Source organism: Delphinapterus leucas, chromosome 17 (assembly GCF_059928025.1).
Source record: "Delphinapterus leucas isolate spDelLeu-1000000601 "Yukka" chromosome 17, BTC_Dleu_Yukka2, whole genome shotgun sequence".
NCBI classification, from domain to species: domain Eukaryota; kingdom Metazoa; phylum Chordata; class Mammalia; order Artiodactyla; family Monodontidae; genus Delphinapterus; species Delphinapterus leucas.
The window spans coordinates 53,236,607-53,257,565 of record NC_143145.1 but is presented as its reverse complement, the minus strand read 5'-3'; the positions used below and the strand labels follow the sequence as shown (position 1 = coordinate 53,257,565).

At 37.0% G+C, this 20,959-nt stretch overlaps 1 protein-coding gene and 1 long non-coding RNA gene across 6 annotated transcripts in view; one reads left to right on the top strand and one right to left on the bottom strand.

Annotated features, from left to right (window-relative positions):
- Window positions 1–4,175: 4,175 nt before the first annotated feature.
- LOC149747026 (uncharacterized) lies at window positions 4,176–14,726 on the bottom strand. Of its 2 annotated transcripts, none has more exons than XR_016388492.1 (3): window positions 14,545–14,726; window positions 12,699–12,780; window positions 4,176–7,588 (listed from the first exon to the last, which is right to left on the bottom strand). It is a non-coding gene; the product is annotated as an uncharacterized LOC149747026 (long non-coding RNA). The 2 variants fall into 2 exon arrangements; XR_016388493.1 differs by having other exon boundaries at window positions 4,176–4,444; window positions 14,545–14,725.
- LOC149747025 (uncharacterized) overlaps window positions 13,553–20,959 on the top strand; it is a 27,259-nt gene continuing 19,852 nt past the window's right edge. For 3 of the 4 annotated variants that reach the window (XM_089898985.1, XM_089898984.1, XM_089898983.1), the window contains exons 1-3: window positions 13,553–15,323; window positions 15,625–16,797; window positions 19,107–19,274. In XM_089898985.1, coding sequence (XP_089755111.1) covers window positions 14,680–15,114 — 435 coding nt within the window. In that variant the 5' untranslated portion in view covers window positions 13,553–14,679 and the 3' untranslated portion in view covers window positions 15,115–15,323; window positions 15,625–16,797; window positions 19,107–19,274. Of the gene's footprint in view, window positions 15,324–15,624; window positions 16,798–19,106; window positions 19,665–20,959 lie in introns of those variants that run through there. The other variant, XM_089898982.1, reaches the window with a different exon arrangement.

Here is a 20,959-nt window from a genome sequence, read left to right as displayed (position 1 = left end):
TTATTCTAAAATGATTCCAGACTAGATAATGAAGATCAACCTGCATTTTGTCATCCATACACTTATCGTGCACAGTCAAAGTTGTATTATAAGTAGATGGAACCATGATTGACAGGTGTTTTCACAGGTATCTAATACAAATTAAATAAATTCCTTTCTTTACATTTATAGTAAAACTCTCCACATTCATATATATCTATAACCACACCCTCATCTCATTTATATAGCCTCTTATTCACATCAGATGAGTTTCTGAAATCCAGCTCCATTCCTTGCCACTGCCTTGATTTAGGCCTTCCTCTTCCTTTGGCTGGCTTTCCACCATCAACCTCTATGCAATTTGAACAATCTTCTATACCATTTTCATAATTATCATCTAAAAATTGTAGTATTCATAGCACTTTTCTTTTTTACATATGAGTCGTTTCTAATATTTAAGTTTGACTGAGGTCCAGTCTTTCTTTCCAGTTTCTCTATGGCTACCAGACACTTTCTTAATATCTTATCTTACATGTGATACATTCTGTGAAAAATTTCCCACTCTTGTGCACAGAAGCAGTTGCCCCATCAGCAATGTTCCCCTTGTACTTTAGTCTTAGTCCATTCCATCCTTAATGCTGTAAAATTCCATGGGCATTTCCGAGTTGGTCTCCAGACTAAGGGTGGTGCCTGGATACCAGCATTTTGGTAATGGTGGTTTCATCTGGAAATGGAATGAGGTCATCTGTGGGTCAAAGGACACTCTGTTTCTTTTTTTAAAAAGTGAAAGTAGTAGCATATTTTGCCAGTACCAGTGAAAATAATAATTTTTAATATCCAAAGCATCTCATGTAAATCTTCTAAAGTAGGGGGTTTAACTCAATCCACAGGTTTCCTGGTAACCAAGAAGGAGAAAAACATTGAACCCAGAGGACACCAATAAGAGATGTACCAAGAGCAGACCTGATAAAACTATTCTAAGACCACATCCTTGAATGTGCCTGCTGCTCATCTATCCCCTAAAACATTCTGAAATTATTTTTTAGGAAATATCTAACCTAGACAAAACTACAACTTAGAAAAGAATCAACACTTATGCAGTTTGTACTATGTTCCAAATACTATTGTAAGTCTTGACTTATATTGACTCATTTAATTTTCACAATATACCTATGAAACAGTTACTACTAACAGATGAAGAAGCCACGGAGTAACCTGTCCAAGGTCACAAAAGAAGGGGCAGAGAAGAGATATGAACTCAGATAATCTGGTTCCAAAGTAAACAACTTAGTCTCGAAACTAACCTGTTACAAGTTAGAATAAACATTGCTGAAAACAATGTTAGGGTAAGGGGGAAGAATCTTTAGAAAACAGAGCAAAATGAAATAGAAAATAAAGCAAAGGTAACAGCATCATTTCCTTGGCAAATTTAGACATTAGCATTTAGATGTATCTTATTCTTCACAAAATATTCCATCGCATGTGTGACTCATGACTAATATAATCAGTCATCTATTGATGGACACATAGTTTGGGTACTTTCATACATACTCTATCAAATAAATTGCTGGGTGAATGGGTATAAACATTTAAAACCATAGACACATTAAAAATCTTACCTTTAAAAATGACAGAATTTATACATTATAAACAGTAAGCAAAGTCTCTTTTCTCACACTTTATCAAGAATGGGCATCATTAACCTTCATTCTTTGTCAATAGGATGTGTGAATGAATAATTATTTCTAATGTCTTATATGTTAAGAATTAAATCGATGCAGAGAAAGCTTTCGACAAAATTCAACACCCATTTATGACAAAAGCCCTGCAGGAAGTAGGCATAGAGGGAACATTCCTCAACATAATGAAGGCCATATATGACAAACGCACAGTCAACAGTGTGCTCAATGGTGAAAAACTGAAACCATTTCCACTAATATCACGAACAAGACAAAGGTGCCCACTTTCACCACTCTTATTCAACATAGTTTTGGAAGTTTTAGCCACAGCAATCAGAGAAGAAAAAGAAATAAAAGGAATCCAAATCGGAAAAGAAGAAGTAAAGCTGTCACTGTTTGCAGATGACTATACATAGAGAATGCTAAGGATGCTACCAGAAAACTACTAGAGCTATGGTACAGTAGCAGGATACAAAATTAATGCACAGAAATCTCTGGCATTCCTATACACTAATGATGAAAAATCTGAAAGTGAAATCAAGAAAACACTCCCATTTACCATTGCAACAAAAAGAATAAAATATCTAGGTATAAACCTACCTAAGGAGACAAAAGACCTGTATGCAGAAAATTATAAGACACTGATGAAAGAAATTAAACATGATACAAAGAGATGGAGAGATATACCATGTTCTTGGATTGGAAGAATCAACATTGTGAAAATGACTCTACTACCCAAAGCAATCTACAGATTGAATGCAATCCCTATCAAACTACCACTGGCATTTTTCACAGAACTAGAACAAAACATTTCACAATTTGTATGGAAACACAAAAGACCCCGAATAGCCAAAGCAATCTTGAGAATGAAAAACGGAGCTGGAGGAATCAGGCTACCTGACTTCAGACTATACTACAAAGCTACAGTAATCAAGACAGTATGGTACTGGCACAAAAACAGAAAGATAGATCAATGGAACAAGATAGAAAGCCCAGAGATAAACCCACGCACACATGGTCACCTTATCTTTGATAAAGGAGGCAGGAATGTACAGTGGGGAAAGGACAGCCTCTTCAATAAGTGGTGCTGGGAAAACTGGACAGGTACATGTCAAAGTATGAGATTAGATCACTCCCTAACACCATACACAGAAATAAGCTCTAAATGGATTAAAGTCGTAAACCTAAGGCCAGAAACTATCAAACTCTTAGAGGAAAACATAGGCACAACACTCTATGACATAAATCACAGCAAGATCCCTTTTGAGCCACCTCCTAGAGAAATGGAAATAAAAACAAAAATAAACAAATGGGACCTAATGAAACTTCAAAGCTTTTCCACAGCAAAGGAAACCATAAACAAGACCAAAAGACAACCCTCAGAATGGGAGAAAATATTTGCAAATGAAGCAACTGACAAAGGATTAATTTGCAAAATTTACAAGCAGCTCATGCAGCTCAATAACAAAAAAACAAACAACCCAATCCAAAAATGGGCAGAAAACCTAAATAGACATTTCTCCAAAGAAGATATACAGACTGCCAACAAACACATGAAAGAATGCTCAATATCATTAATCATTAGAGAAATGCAAGTCAAAACTACAATGAGATATCATCTCACACTGGTCAGAATCTACAAACAATGCTGGAGTCGGTGTGGAGAAAAGGGAACCCACTTGCACTGTTGGTGGGAATGTAAATTGATACAGCCACTATGGAGGACAGTATGGAGGTTCCTTAAAAAACTACAAATAGAACTACCATATGACACAGCAATCCCACTACTGGGCATATACCTTGAGAAAACCATAATTCAAAGAGTCATGTACCAAAATGTTCATTGCAGCTCTATTTACAATAGCCAGGACATGGAAGCAACCTAAGTGTCCATCAGCAGATGAATGCATAAAGAAGATGTGGCACATATATACAATGGAATATTACTCAGCCATAAAAAGAAACGAAACTGAGTTATTTGTAGTGAGATGGATGGACCTAGAGTCTGTCACACAGAGTGAAGTAAGTCAGAAAGAGAAAAACAAATACCATATGGTAGCACATATATATGGAGTCTAAGAAAAATAAAAAAAGGTCATGAAGAACCTAGGGGCCAGACGGGAATAAAGACACAGACCTACTAGAGAATGGACTTGAGGATATGGGGAGGGGAAGGGTAAGCTGTGACAAAGTGAGAGAGTGGCATGGACATATATACACTACCAAACGTAAAATAGATAGGTGGTGGGAAGCAGCCGCATAGCACAGGGAGATCAGCTCGGTGCTCTGTGACCACCTAGAGGCGGGGTATAGGGAGGGTGGGAGGGAGGGCGATGCCAGAAGGAAGAGATATGGGAACATATGTATATGTATAACTGATTCACTTTGTTAAAAAACAGAAACTAACACACCATTTTAAAGCAATTATCCTCCAATAAAGACGTTAAAAAAAAAAGAATTAAGAGGTTTATTAATTATGTATTCCTGTGTAACAAATAGTCCAAAAACTTTAGCAGCTTAGAACAACAGACATTTATTATCTCACAGTTTCTATGGAAACAGATATAGGAAAACAGGTGCAAGTTAGCTGGGAGTGTCAAAGCCTCAGGCTCCGGCTCTCAGGCAGGGTGCCATCAAAATATTGGCAGGGCCTACAGTCATCTCAAAGCTCAACTGGGGGAGAGTCCCCTTCCAAGATTGCTCATGTTGTTGCTGTCAGGTCTTGTTTCTTTGTCACATAGGGCTCTCCAGTGGCTCCCTGAATGTCCTCATGACATGGCAGCAGTCTAAGGTGTCGAAGCCAGAGAAAGGAAGATACAGTCCTTTATTATTTAATCATGAACGTAACATCCATCATTTTTGCTTTTTCTATTTGTTGGAAACTGTCACCAGATCCAGACCACATTTAAGAGAAGGATAATACACGAGGATAAGGATCATTAGGAGCCACCTCAGGAACTGTGTATCTATGAGGGATATAGAACAACTTTTTCTATGTATTTGACTTGGAGTGTGTGTCCCCTAAAAACTCTTGAAAATGTTTATATTTTCAAATTTATCTTTTATGTTGTCTGAAGTTATTACTGTACTCAGGTCTTCCCCATTCTTAGAGTACTTTCAAAAAATTAAACCCTAGGAAGATTTCTTATGCTATTTTTATGGATTATTTTTGTATTTAAGTATTTTAGCCATTTGAGCAATTTGGAAGTTACAAAGAATGAGGTATGGATTTTGCTTTATTTTATCCAAATAGTGAGCTATTTGTCTCAAAAATATGTATTTTTACATATAATAATTCAGCTTCCCTTTCCCGGATTTGAAATGCACAATGGCAGAATTTTACCCCATTCTACTCAAAATAAATAGATTGCTCCTCAAATCCTTGTGATTTCTTATAAAATTTTCTTTTATAATCTTGTGATTATAAAATAGGTGTAACCTGTGAGAACAAACCTTGTTCTGAAAAAAATCATCTAACTCTTCATATCACAGAATCATTGTTCTAACTCTTAATATATATATATGTGTGTGTGTGTGTGTGTATATATATATAGCTTATGCCATCATGTATCATGACTTAAACTCTTAAGGACTTAGTTATATGATCCATGTAGGTGTAAACTTTGTATCTACTATATGAAGCAGTATTTTGAAACCATCAGCAATCACTTGATTTTGGGACTGTGAGTATATACTCCATAGTCAAAATTAGAAATTAATATTTTCTTATGACAATTAAAATTATGTGTGTAGATTCTTACTGCTACTCACTCAAGACCTAGGACTGCGGAGGAGCTGATCTATCAGGTTTTCTTGCTAGCTATCTGTTGCCAGTTACATACTTAATAATTGAGAACATAATTCACTTCTTTCAGTTTCTCAAAATCCTCCTCTATACAACCTCCCTTTGAGCTGAAAACTTTCCATTCAGTAAAGTGGGTTACTTTTGTCTATAGGAACATGGTGGGTTAATGATGGCATAACAGCTCTCATAGTTTCTTGGAAAGTCTTGCATCTACTGCCACCCTCTGAAGTGGCAGGGTACGCAATACCTATTGCATTGTTCTCAGCTTCTTATGAAAATCTAAAACTTAAAAGAGTTCTGTTTCTTATTCAGTTAAACTAGTTGTCTGTATGATTCTTATTGTTGTTATAGTTACCTTGTTATATTTACCTTGCTTTCTGGCTATCAATACTTATGTCATTTCATCTGACTATTACCTCCTTGAGATCATACTATATTTCATAAGTTTTGTATGCTCTGCAGGGCTTAGCACAGTGCCTTGCACAAGATAGATAATGAAAATATGTTTTGAATGAAGTAAATCATAATGCACTGGTTGGTGTATTTTGTCTGTGACTGAAAAAAAATTGTTTTATAGTAAGCATACATGATGTTTGGCTGATGCCATACATTTTCACTTAATTCATTGTCTATTTTAACTGAAAATATTTTGTTAGAATATAAGGGAGTTTAAACTTTTATTTGGAAAGAGACGTAATTTCTTTGTAGCTGAAAACTTCAAAGGTTTGCTAGTGGTAGATTATCCTTGCCCGATATAATTATCCTATATAGTTAGAGACTATACTATAAGACATTACCATACAAAAGTTCCTTGACTGTAAGGCTGTTTTCTTTCTTCACACATTTTCTCTCCCATGAAGTATGGTTGTGATACACATAAAGTTAATATTTGAGAAATGACTACATTGTAGAGCTTCATTGGTGGTGACATTGGTCAATCACATGAAATTTATTAGAATTCTAGATGAACTCAATGTCATCAAATTCCAGTTCAATCTAACACTGACTTCCAAAACTGTGCCCTTCTCTCAAATTTCATGACCACATCCATAGTGCTGCATTATAATATTTCAGCATGTGGACAAGTGCAGAAATCATGCATACAGTGCTCACTTGTTATAAAACTTCAGAAAATAAATCTAAATACCAATAAAAGGAGAAAATAAAATCAACTATAACTTGATCATTTAGAGATGACATTTTAGTGTTTCCATCTAGATGTGTTTATTTGCATATAATATGAATCTGTCATATAGATATTCAATTTTTCATTTAATGTGTCATGAACATTATTTTATGTCAACCATGTACCGTGAACATTGTGTACTAAATATGCTTTTTAGAAATCAAATTCAGTGGCTTCATTAGAGTGGAGAGTAGCATATTTATTTTACCAATCCCTGATTTTTGACAATTTAAGCTCTTTCCAAATATTTATTATTATAAAAATTCTCACAATAAAAATTCATGTGCCTAGGTACTTACACACATACACTATTATGATATTCCTGATGTACAATATTGCTGTATTTCTTGCAATTACTGTATTTGTTTATATTAAACCCCACTTTTCCTGACTCTACCATTTCAGTCTCCACATATCATCAGAGTAATCATTTCACAATGACATTTATATGCCATGCCTCAGTTTAATCGTCTTCAGTGGGTCCCCATTGCCAGCCTGCATATCTAAAAGATCAAAGCATCCTCCTAGCCTTTGAATTCTGCCTCTTCCCAATTAGGATCTCTTGATTTTTACCTGTAGGCTTAGTTCTTCTCCAAATTCCCGGAGCAAATCCTGGTGATTTTATACTTAAAGGCATACAGTCCTCAAAAAATTCTATTAAAATTCAGAACCTTCTCCCAATGACAAAACAAAAAATGTAGATAACTCCACGATGAAGCAGAATTTGGGTCTCACTTAGTGATAAATTCAAACTGTCATTTCAAATAGACATGATTTGGCTGATGTGAGCATTTCACAAAATAAGTGGTAAGAAACAGTTTTGTAAAGACAGTAGTACACAGAGGAAGCGTTTAATGTTATCTTTTAGATGTGAAAGCAGAAACTAAGGTTCAGAAGAATAAACTTACTTTTCATCCTGCTTAGCTACGCAGTCTCTTTCTATGGAAAGCAGTAAATATTTATTATAGGTTAAAGGCAATGAAAATAATGGACCTGTAGCTGGCAGCCATGCCAGGTAGTTCTTGGCACTGACAACATTTACCATATAAGCAATGACTGTCAAATTTAAAGAGCAAACACATTTTCCAGGAAAAATCATTTAATATTCATTTGCCAAGCACAGGGTATATTCAATTTGAGGGTTAACACTTAAAAAATACAGACACGAGGCAGAAAATATTGATTTTAAAAGAAGAAAAGGGGGAGGACATTTAAAAATCCATTTAAAATTAAAACTTTTCACAGAATCTCTAAAGTGGATCTAATAAATCCTGTGTCTCATATAAGAAACAGGCTTATTTCTGCTGTCTCAGATCATTTTGCAGACCCTTCGTTTAAGTCATGGCAGCTTAGCCAGTCTGGCAAAGACTGAAGGAGAAAGAAAACGTTATTTATAGGCTTCTTATAGGATATGAATTGCTCTTATTTCTTCATAAAAATTCTATTTAAAAAAATTTTTATTACTGTATTTATGTAGCCCACCATACAAGGGGCTCAAAAATACCACCACTCCACACACACATACACACCCACCAAAGTGAATTGGTATGAAACGGGGCCCATAATTTGTGAAAGAAAGGATCTGGCCTCAGCTTGGATCCAATTAGGATTAAATCCCACTCACTACCACCTGGAAATAAGAAAGCAATGAGAAGAGATGAAATGAAAGTAATGAAAGTAATTAGAGAGAGACAGAGACAGAGAGAGAGGGACAGAGAGAGAGAGAGGGAAAGAAGAAGGTGAGGGGAGAAAGAGAGAGAGAGAGACTCTCAAGCTACAAAAATAGAAGCCATTGCCAGTCTAGTAATACCTGGATAAAGACAGTTAATAGACATTATCATAGGAATTCATCAAACTAGACACATAATGAAGAATCTTTAAAAATGTACTAGAAACAAATACAGACTAGGTGGAAGTCAATTTTATAAAATTACACAAAATTCTATCCCTATAATGGATAGAACACTATGGTATAAACAGAATTTAAATCAAAACTAATATTTCTGAATACTAGCTTGAAGAAAACATTACATATATTATACTTTTTAATTCTCAGAGATTAAATTTTATTTTCACTCACTCCTCACATTCAATTAAGCACAAAATCCTGTTCATTTTACCCGCATAACATCACTAGAGTATTCCCTTTCATTCCATTCCTTCTACCATATTTCCACTTCAGGGTTCTATCATCTCTCATTCAGAATATTAAAATATCTTCTTAGTGGAACTCCTTATCTCCTGTCTTGAGCACTCCTAACACATTCTCTACATTAAAGCTAGAAAAATCTTTCTAAAACTTTGTATGTTTTCATGTAATATTCCTCCTTAAAATTTGTCGGTAGCATCTTTTTACCTTCAGGATGAAAGACATCATCTATCCTATGGCATCCATGTCCTTTCACAACCCAGGCTTTGATTACCCTGTCAGCCTCATTCCTCACGCCCATCTCAGATTCACTGCCCATGTGCCATCTCTGCCAAGTCACCTGCAGTTCCCTCAAAACCGTCAGCTCTTTCTCCTCTGAACACTTGCTTATTCCATGCTTTCTGACAGCATTTATTTACCTCAACATTTTGCCTGGGTAGCTCCTGATTATCACTTTGGCTAACCTTAGGTTTCTTCTCCACTAGGAAGCCTTGCATAATGATTTCTAGTTCAGATTTGTTACTTCCTTTAGAGAGTCCCATAATATTATCATGTCCAATCTCTCATAATACTTAGTAAAAGTGTTACAGTGATTTCACTTGAGGTCATGGGCATACTGAATGATCAGGAATGAAGAAAGTACCAAACACTGAAAGATGTTTGAAAAGTACTCACAAAGGGAACATGCCAGATAAAGGCAGTATCTGCCTATATATTATAACCTGCCCTAAGCATTGCCGTGGTGACTAACATAACGGTGTAGGTGGGAGATTTTGAGGCTTTAGGACAAGTTAGTGGAATAAGAGTCAAGACAGGAAGAAATAGTAAACAATGTAAAACAAGGAGAATAAAGAAGTCATACAACTGTGAATTAAAGAATGAAGTAGGAACTAGAAGAAAACTCCAACAGATCCGCTTTGGTGAAAAACAGGCTTGTTGTTTTCTTTGCAAGATTATGTAATGTACACAGTGGCCTTTCATGCACCACTCTTGGGAAAATAAGCTACTTTTTCACATTTTAATGAATGGAGTCATTTGTTTTTCATACCTCTCCTATTCTGATCTTCCAAAGGTCATAGAGTCTTCATCAAATATTTTAAACTATAAATATCTAACAAATTAAAATAGAAATGTTATAGGAAATAAAAAATCTTTAATAGGAATCTTGCTTATACTAGCTAATGAAAGCAGCATACAGACTGAAGTATTACCAAACAATGAATCCCATCAAACTGCTAATGGAAAGCCTTAGAGCAAAATAATAAAAATGGTTTTTGAATGTGGTGTATGGCTACCAGTGGCATCATGCTAATCAAAACTCATATATGCCCACAGCTCTCCACAATTTCGTACAAACTCTTACCCTAATTTTGTTTCTCAGTCTTCCCTTACATATTTGTTTTCACTTACATCTATTTACTCTCATGAGCAGAATCTGAGTTGTCCAGTATTGATGCCTTTGTTTACACAGTTGTTTCCGCATAGAGTGCTATCTTTATCTCTCTACACATCTCCAAATGGTACTTGTATTCAAGGTCTAATTTAAATCTTACTTCTTTCATAGATAATTTCTTGGCCAATGTCTATTGAAATGCTATCTCTTAGCTCTGAATTATATTAGGATTTATCTTTTCATTTAGTGTCCTGCATTAACGATAACCAAACAAAAATGAGATTAAGTCTTTCACGTTACTTGTAAACTGAGTCTAAAGGCACACTAAATGGCTAATTTAAGAATATTTTAGCAATCATAGTATTATTATATTGCTTACCTAGATAATTCTGAAAAGAAAATCATTCATGGATGCACATATTCTGTTATATAGTTTTATAATAAACAAATTATTTTTAAAATATTCCCTTAAAGCAGTGAGCTGATTGCTCTGTGTGGAGCAGATGCCCTGTCATTCCTTAGTCAATCTCTATTGAAATGAGTTTTTCCTACTCTAAACTATGGTGGACTTATCATCTCTTATTTACTCGTCTATATTAGCTATAACTGTGCAAACATGAGATTGTAAATTGAGTCTAAAGACATCTCCAAACAAATGGTTCAAAAATATTTTTTAGTAACAGTAGTATTATCAGAATAAGTATTACTTCTTGAAAAGATTCTATGAAAGGAATACCTTCAAGCTTTATGCATTCTGTGAACATTCATGTCATTACTTGACTATTTTAAAGGAATTTTCCCAAAGCACTGTTATGTATACTTTACGAAATTAAGTCTTATGGACCCCTGCTTGCTCCCTAGCCCTGCTGAGGCCCTCTGCCTCAGTGGGGAAGGTTCTTTTTCCATTTGAGTTCATGCAGCCAAAATAAAACCGAAGCTGAGATTGAAGCAGCTTTATTCAATGGTCAGAGAATGGAGAAGTAGAAACTTAGTTCACGAATCAACTTCTCACCTTAATGGTGAGAGGGATTTGCTTTTAAGGAATAAGGACGATGAGGGTAGGAGTGAGACTAATGACGGTGAGGCACGTGCATTGGTTTTCTGGGAAAGAAGCAGGGCTTCCCTGGAAATGGGGTACCACCCCTTTTCTGTCCTTTTTTGCTTTGTGACATCCGGTCATAGTCACCTGTAGGTGTGTCATATAGTATACTATATAGTAAAATCAGCATAAAATGAGACTCAGGGTCTGCTGGAGGTCAGATTCGTAGCCATTTTGGTTTCAGCTGATTCTAACCAGTTTTTTTTTTCTCTTCCTATAACTTCCTTTGTGTCCAGACCCTGTGACTTAAAGATATACGTTAGTTCCTGTTCAAAGGAGGGATTGGTGAGTTTTGAGCAAGGGTCTGGTGGCAACTCTGGTAATACATAGAGCAGAGGCTCTTTCTCTAAATATTAGCCAATTGACTGGTAAATTTAATAAGGGTAAGCACTAAATTGAAAGGTAAAAGGCCACTTATGCCTCATCACGATAGAAGGGATTTGGGTGTAAAAAGTATTAAAACAAAGTTGTCCTTAGTACCCCTAGCAATTCACTGAATCCCAGACCTGAAAATGGTGGTTATTCTCCATTATGTGTGAAGTGTTCCAGTTGGTTTTACTGGAAGAAAGCTGAAAATTTAGAGTTTGCTCTAAACAATAAGCAAACAATAAGCAAAATAAACCAAAAAAATCTTAGTCATCTATGTTTTGAATAGGTAATATACTTATATGTTTCAAAATTCAAGAATTACAAGAATGCATAAAGAGTTTCTCTTCTTCTCCCTGCTCTTCAGCCACTTAATATCCCAACTGTGAGGCAACCAATTATACCAGTTTGTGAGACCTGTTTTAATTAAATTTATATTTCCTAAGTTGAAACAGGTCTGTATTTGCCTCATGAAATGTAGGTCAACAAGACAGTTATTGAGTAGCACCTTTGCCGGGAAGGCTCCTGGATACTCTGAGAAAGAATTATAGAGAGGGCATGCTAGGGGATATCTTAGTGATACTTAATATACTAATTCCTCCTCCCATTAAGAGTATGATGCATTCTTCCTTCTCTTGTGATCCTATTATGTGTTGGCCACTTTACTACAGTTGGTTTCATTATCCCTACTTTATATATGAGAACACTAAGCCTCACATAAATTAATAGTTTCTAATGGTCATGCCAACAATAAGTGGCAGATTTGGAGTCAGATTTGAATTGCAATTGTGGGACTCTAAAGCCTTTGTTTTTTCCACTCACTGCTTAATCAGAGAAGGAAAATTCTTGAAGTCAGATTTCACGAAGAATGAATGGGAAAACAGAGAAAGCCAAAACAGTTTAAAAATAGGTTTTTATATTAAAAAAATTAAAATGTAAAACAGCTTTTATAGACATATTACCAAAATTACCCATAGCAAATTTCAGTTACTAAACAGTTACACTGTTTACACAAGGTATTTGAACAACCAATCAGACTCACCTACTCATAAGGCGTTGGGAGATTGTTGGGGAAGGTCCTCTCATGGGCAGAAGTCAGGTTACAGAGAATAATTCACCAATCACTAAAATAAGAACATGTTACAGCACATAAACTTATTTTTCTTTTGTGATCTCAAAGAACAATGCAAACATTATCCACACCAGAGCCCAAGAAGTACCTGTATCTGTTATTCCCACTTCATAAGTGAGGACATAAGACACCCTGTGAGTCAACTGCATAGCCCAGTCCTATGCTCAGACTACATAAATACCGCTAATGTTAACATTCTAGGAAACAAGTGGAAGAAAAATGTGATGCAGTAATGCCAGAGTGTTGCACTGTTCCTTATGGCTTCTTTGACGGCAGAATTAATTTCCTACCCGATGTAGTGAAGAATTTTAGATTATGAAATTGTTAATGAGCACGAAAGGGAGCTCCCTTCATTTCTTGGCCCCAAATGGCACAAAACTTAGATAAATTAAAATCTTGAGAAGCAGCATCCAAAATGGGAGGATCAGTCTCCTTTAAAATACCTAAGGAATCCATCAGTGCTAGATTTCCATATATTTTAATAGTTGATTCTAAAATACATCTACCCTCTCTAATCAACCACCACCCTTCAAAGTTGACTACATACACATAATTTCCCAGTAATTCCTCCACAGAATTCAAGACCCAGGGTAAATATACCCTGTATATCACTAAATCAGGATTATGGTACACAAAAAGCGGGAACAATTTCTAGAGGTGTCTCAAACTTACTGTGAGATCTAGCCCATCCAAGCCTGATCGCAAGAGAGCAAGTAAAAGCCACAGGCAGATGAAAGTCAATACCATTAGCAGGGCTGAAGCTGAGGAATTTATCTCCTGTTGGATACTCACAGCCTCTGGCTAATCAGGCATCTAGCATGATGTATTTTCACTTTAGATCTAGGGGGAGGAGAGGAGAATGTTGCAATCATGGATGTTAACTCACTAAGAATTGAATGCAGGGCCTAGTTAAATTCCTATTGGAAGGAAAATACACAAGGCTAGTGACTAGACTCACTGATTAATATATATGGTTGAAAGGTTTTTCTGGAAACAGGAACTAATCTAGCCTTCCCTTGAAATCTGGACATTGCACTAAACTTGTTCCAGGATGGGAGAGACATTCAAAAGTTTTGGTCATTTAACAGCTTTCTGATTTCCGTTTATTGTTAGCAAAAATAATACAAGTTTCCTCTAGAGACAGGCTTCCTTCCCTGTGACGGTAAGAGGAGAAACTAAATTGAGTTTGATATCTAAACTTTCATGCCTACATGTGTAAACCAAAAACAACAAAAAGCCCAAACCAAAACGTCCCAGACTCTACAGCAGTGCTGTTCAATAAAAATATAATGTGAACCACATATACAATTTGAAATTTTCTAATAGCCACTTAAAAAAAAAAGTAATAGCCACCTGTGGCTAAGAGCTACCTATTGGGCAGTGCAGCCCTAGAATTCGACTTCAAAAAAAAAAAAAGGGAAAAACAAAGCAAACAGAACCCAATTTCAATAAAGAGGACGTTTAGAGTTGGGCTGTGATTGCTGATTTTTGGTGTCCGGAGAAAGGAGGCCCAGGAGTAAGAAACAAAGGAGAGGGCAGTGAAAAGAAGCGTGATTGCTGCATCTCCAGAGAAGCCTGCTCTCCCCACCATGTTAGCCCAAGCGTTGAACGGCTGCCTAGAGGTGACGAGGTGTGCGGACGATCCTAAAGGGTCACCATCGCTTGGGCTTCAAAGCCCGCTTGCCCGGGATTAGAGCCAGTGGGGTGGGGAATGCACATTTCCGGGCTCCGAGGTGGAGCCGCCAGGGCGCCCTACCTGTCGAGCAGCGGGGTGTGAATGTGCAGGTGTTTCACGGCCACCTGAACGCGCCAGTCTGCGTGGCGGGCAGAAGACACGGTGCCGGACGCGCCGCGGCTCAGGTAGCGCAAGTCGGCGAGCTTGTGGTACGGGATGGTGAGCAAGACGCTGCAGATGGCCTCCTCGTTCATGGTAGCGGGTGGCGCGGGCACTCAGGCAGCTGGTCGATTCCGGAAGTGCCCGCCGCTCCCCCGGCTCCACCCCCTGCGCGAGCCGGGTCGGCAGGCCCTACAGCCTGCCGGACATGAGGTCACGAGGCCATCCATTCTCCGCGCAGCCCACGCCAAGCCACTGCTTATCCGGAGCCGGAGCGGACTCTTCTCTTCTAGAGACTGGTCAACTCTGCGGCGGCGGGGCGCACAGGGGAGAAGCTTCCTCTCTCCGACCTGGCCCTCCCAGGCGCTGCCTGCCACCGGAGCCCGCCTGTCAGAGCTCCACCATCCCCAGACGTCTCAGGCGACGTCAGCGGCGGATGCCGAGGCGGGAATGAGGGCCACTGGCCCGCGACGACGTGTGCCACACCGGTAGGGCTCGGGCGGGGGCTTGGGAGTGGGAAAGTGAGCCAGGGGCGCTCAATTTGTCTTCTCTCCACCCAACCCACTAGGTTGGAAAGGTTTTCTTTTGGGGAAATTTCCTCTTCGCAGCTTCACACCCAGTCAGCGGACCCTCCCACCCAGGAGGAATCTCCCGTGGTCCCATCGGCGCGTCTTCCGGGAGTCACCAAACACCAGACAGAGGTAGTGGGGTGGGTGTGGCAGCTGCCATTGCGGAAAGCCCTTTGAGGACGTGCGGTGGTGACTTACTAGGGCTCCGCACTTCTCAGCCCGGTGAGTCAGGTAGGGTTGTAGATTCACTTGCTTATCTGGACTCCAATCTAACCTCACTTCCAACTACATTAGTCGTGTGGGGGTGGCTGATAAGCCCTGTCAGAGTTTAATCCTGTCTAAACGTTCAGATGTTTAGTTCCTTTTGGGTGCTTCTCTACTAGGGACCTATTTTTCTGACTTTTTTTTTCTCTCGTGACATGCATAATTACAGACACAGATTGAAAAGTAACCTTGAGAGAGTCCCTCCCTTGATTCCAGGTAAGACTGCAAACATTACTTTCTTATAGATCTGGGAAGAATGCGGTGTTTAATGCCACTCAGAAGAGACTGCAAAGATCTTTTTACCTTAAACAAACACTTTTCTACACCAGAAATGATTATTTTGCAAAGTGTGGTGCAAATGTTATACACAATACCAAGTCCATGCTAGGCATTTAATGAATTCTAAAGCAAAAGTAATAGGGAATGCCTGACCTCAATCAGGGATTTCTGCCTACAGAAAATCAGTGCTTCCTGTATTTTTGTATTGCCTGAAATGAGAGTAGCAGTGTTACATTTCACAATAAATGGAAGCTGTAATGAAAGAGTGTGTTTTAAAATTTGATAATTTAAAATAAAATACTTAGCTCTAAAGATATGGTCTGATAATCTGTGGTTCATTCCTTAATAAGCTTTTTGCTACAAAAAGTGCTCAGAAAACTTTTCCCATTCATTCATTCATCCAGTCAGTTTACAAACTAAGAACTCTAGAGAAAGAGAACAAAAATTAAGAAGGGAGGCAATGATCAAAATAATAATTCAAGGATTTCTTCCAGGACCAAAAGACAAAGATCTTCATATTTAGAGGACCCACCAGCTACCCACAGTGAATGAAGGAGGACCTATGTTAAAGCACACCGTTAAAAAGATCAGAACACGAAGAATAAAGAGAGGATTCTAAAAGTTTTTAGAGGGAAGAAGCAGGAATAAACGGATGGGAATTAGAATGGCATTGGGTTTCTCAACAATAACACTTTTATGCTAAAACACTACAGTGAAATTTCAAGTTTTGTAAGACAATAACTTCCAACCTAGAATCCTATAGTCAAACTATCCATCAAGTGTAAGAGTAGAATAAAAACATTTTCACATATACAAGGATGAAAACATTTATTTTGCATCCATCCATCCACCTTTTTTTTTTTTTCTTTTTTTTTTAGGGCAAGTTACTAGAGGTTGTGCTCCAACAAAACAGAGCAAGACAAGAAAGAGAAAGACATGGGATCCAGAAAAAAGGACCAGGAGAATGTGAAGGGAAATGCCAGGGTGAAAGATATGTGGCAGAATTAGAGAGCAATCGTTTTCACCGGAGAAGGAAGATGGCAGACTCCAAGAAGAAAGACTGGTTAGTGTAATTGAATTTATTTAGATTACTAATTTTGAGTATTTGGGTAGTTATATTGATAGATGTTTGATAGATCTAATGAAATACGTGATAAAATTCGAGAGAGAACTTAAAAAATATAAGCAAGTAAAAAACGGAAGCAATTATTAATTCCATGAAAACTAAAAATTAGACAAGAATGGAAACAGCGTTTCTCCAACTGTTGTGTGGTGAAAATTCTAAGACTTTTTAGAGCTTCTGAAATACTCGTGTATTATAAACCTCGAAGGAGAGAACATGCAGCATAGAGCACTCTGAAATTTATGTATATTTTTAATCACATTACTTTAAAATTTTTAAAAATTAGTATTCACATGGTTCAAAATTTAAAAGTGTAACAGACAGGTAATTCAATAGAAAATTAGGCAAAACACCTAGATACTTCACACAAGGGTATATCTAAATAGCAAATAGTACATGAATGTGAAAAGGTGCTCGACATCATCAGTCATTAGAGAACTACAAGTTAAAACCACAGTGCAGTATGACTACACAAATACAAGAATAACTAAAATTAAAAGGACAGAATACAGCAAGTGTGGGTGAGGTTTTGTAACAATTGGAGCTCTTGTACATTGCTGGTGGGAGTGTCAATTGGTACAATCAATTTTGCAAACTGTATGGCAGTAGTATTAAAATTGCAGTTATGAGGATCCTCAGCAATTCCTTGCCTAGGTATATGGACATGCATATGCATATACTAGAAAGTTCATAGTAGTGCTATTTATAATAGCTTCAAACTGGAAATTACCCAAATATCCATACATAGTAGAATGAGTAAATGATTTGTGGCCCATTTTTTTACACAGTGGGATACTAAACAGCAATGATATTGAGCAGTGTGCAATATTGATGAATTGCACAAATACAATACTGGATGAAAAAGCCAGACACAGAAGAGTATACATTTTATGAGTCAATTCCTATTAAGTACAAAAGTAAGCAAAACTAGCCTATGCTTTTAGAAATCAGGATAATGTCTACTTTTGTAGAGTGGTCATAGTGACTAGAAGGGACAGGATGAGGCCTCTGGGGTGATAGAAATGTTCTAGGACCTAGACTCTTGGTGCCAGTTACATGGGTATGTTCAGTTATGAAAATTCTTTGAAGTTACACAATGTGCACTTTTCTGTATATATATATATATATATGTTATACTTCAATAAAAGGTTAATAGGTTTAAATACAAAATAAATAATATATGTGGGTGTATATTATGTCTCTTACTTTTATTTAATTAGTATTACAGTATATACTGTTCACCTTGCTTGTCTTTCACTTAGTAATCTATTTCAGATATCTTTCCATACAAATACATAAAAAGCTTTCTCAACTTTTTTTTTTTAAATGATGGATATGCCATAATTTACCCCTCATTGGTGGACACTTAGCTGGTTTCCACATATTTACTATTACAAATTATGCTGCAATAAGTAATCATTACATATGTCATTTCATACATGTGTAAGTGTATCCATATATATGTCCTAGAAGCTGAACTGCTGGACAAAAGAGTTATGTTCATTTGTAATTTTGGTTTGTATTGTTGAATTGACCTTCACTGAGGTTGTTCCAGTTTTCTTTTTCTGCAGACAAATGAGAGTGCTGTTTCTCCACACACCTTCTTTCATTTCTTTTCAAGATAGATAGTATAATATTGATCTGCTGATTCCTGTATTTCAGCGCTTCTACACTTATTTAAATGCTAAGATTCTTTTTATTGCAGACCTTCTAAATACCTGGCTTCAATTTTTTTATCACAACCTCAAACTTTAGCTTTCATGATAGTTTCACCATTATACAGCTTAAAAAATATGTATTCTTAGTGATATGTACATTGTTTAATTAATGCCCATAATGAATGGCTAATGACAGGAAACCTAAAGAATACTGATGCTAAACTACATCAACTAAATGAGAAACAAAAAACATGAGAATAATTATGCAAATTAGGCTTAAAAACAAGCCTCACACCTATATGTTGAATTCATATATTCAAAATTCTGTAGAAGCATATTAAGTCATACTTTCCATTTACTGAGAATAAACGTTATTTATATCTGCATGTGCTGTTTTAGGGACACGGTAGCTTGAAATGGCATGCTTGAAATCTCTCATAGTCTGTTTTTTTGTTTTGCTTGTTTTTTTAACTTCAATGCCTTTTATTCCTGTAAGTTCTTTATATTTATTTATTTTTCTAATTTTTTTAAAAATTAATTTTTATTGGACTATAGTTGCTTTACAATGTTGTGTTAATTTCTACTGTACAGCAAAGTGAATCAGCTATATGTATACATATAATGTCCATGGACAGAGGAATGGATAAAGAAGATGTGGTATATATATATACAGTGGAATATTATTCAGCCATAAAAAGGAATGAAATTGGGTCATTTGTAGAGACGTGGATGGAGCCAGAGACTGTCATAAAGAGTGAAGTAAGTCAGAAAGAGAAAAACAAATATCATATATTAACGTTTATATGTGGAATCTAGAAAAATGGTATAGATGATCTTATTTGCAAAGCAGAAATAGAGACACAGATGTAGAGGACAAACGTATTGACACCAAGGCAGGAAGTGGGGGGGGGATGAATTGGGAGATTGGGATTGACATATATACACTCTTGCTACTATGTATAAAATAGATAACTAATGAGAACCTACTGTATATAGCTCAAGGAACTCTACTCAATGCTCTGTGGTGACCTAAATGGGAAGGAAATCCAAAAAAAGAGGGGATATATCTCATAGTCTTTAAAATTAGAAACAAGACAGAAAAGTTGAAAAATAAACCACTTAAAAAAGTGCAAATGCAAGAATTTAAAACATCTCATATTCTAATTTTTTCTATTTTTTGGTCTAAAAGCATCTGGTAACCATTGGGGGAAAATGGGTGAAGGATATGTGGGACCACTCTGTATTATTTTTACAACTTCCTGTGAGTCTATTATTATCTCCAACTAAAAAGCTTTAAAAAGTTGTACCTGGGTGTATTAGTTTCCAGGGACTGCCATAACAAAGAACCACAAGAATTATAAAAAGGTATGTAAAGGAGAAGTAAGGCTTCCTGATTCTTCAGATCTCCAGTTCACCTTCCCTAAGACAGCAAATAAATTTAACAAATATTATGTGCCATAATGCTAGGTGCTGGAAATACAAGGATAACAAAAGACACATGGTCTCTGTCCTTAAAATGCTTTTAGTGTTCTAAGGGAGATAGAGCCTAAGCATACAATTACAGTAGAGTGTGATAAATGTTCTGGTAGGGAAGTCCAGGGCACGCTCAGAAATTAGGGGAAAGAAGCCTGCATGGTAATTTAATGAAGAGAGGTAAGGCAAACTGCCCAAAGTCATAGAGTTTTTAAACTACAGAGACATGATTCCTGCACAAATCTATTTGAATTAAAGCTTATATTCTTTCCAGAAACTGCTTGCTGTGTCACTAGGGTATTACATTTTCAGTTTCACTTTATATGATATCTCAGGAGAGGAATTTAGTAGCAAGAGGGAATTTCCCAGCTACAAAAAGACAGTGATGGACAAAAATTTATTATTAATGGACATTTCATGGGAAATTCCATTTTCTTTGACATTTTACTTGGCAGGTTTCCAAGAGTGTGGCAAGATGTGTTACCAGTAGCTCAGTCTGCATTTAAAAATTTTAGCTCCTGAATTAAGCAGGATATTTTGCTTTTTCAAATGTCTTCAGAACTCAAAATCATTTTCTCCAGCTGTCACTCCTAGCTTGTAGGCAAAATATACTAAGATATATTTTTTAGGCAATACACATACACACACACACACACACACACACACACAGACAAAGACACACTTTTTTTTTTTCTGCTTTAGGCAGTGGCTATATGAAAGAGATTATAAGTTCAGTACCCTTTTTAGTGTCCTTTTTTGGGCAAGCATAGACAAAGTTGTGGAAGGCAGAGCTTTTCTTATTGTAGTAGCCAATATAGTTCAGGAGTCCCCAGCCCCCGGGCCGCAGACTGGTACCGGTGCACAAGCCTGTTAGGATCTGGGCCGCACAGCAGAAGGTGAGCGGCTGGCAAGCGAGCGGAGCTTCATCTGCTGCTCCCCATCGCTCCCCATCGCTCGCCATCTCCCCCACC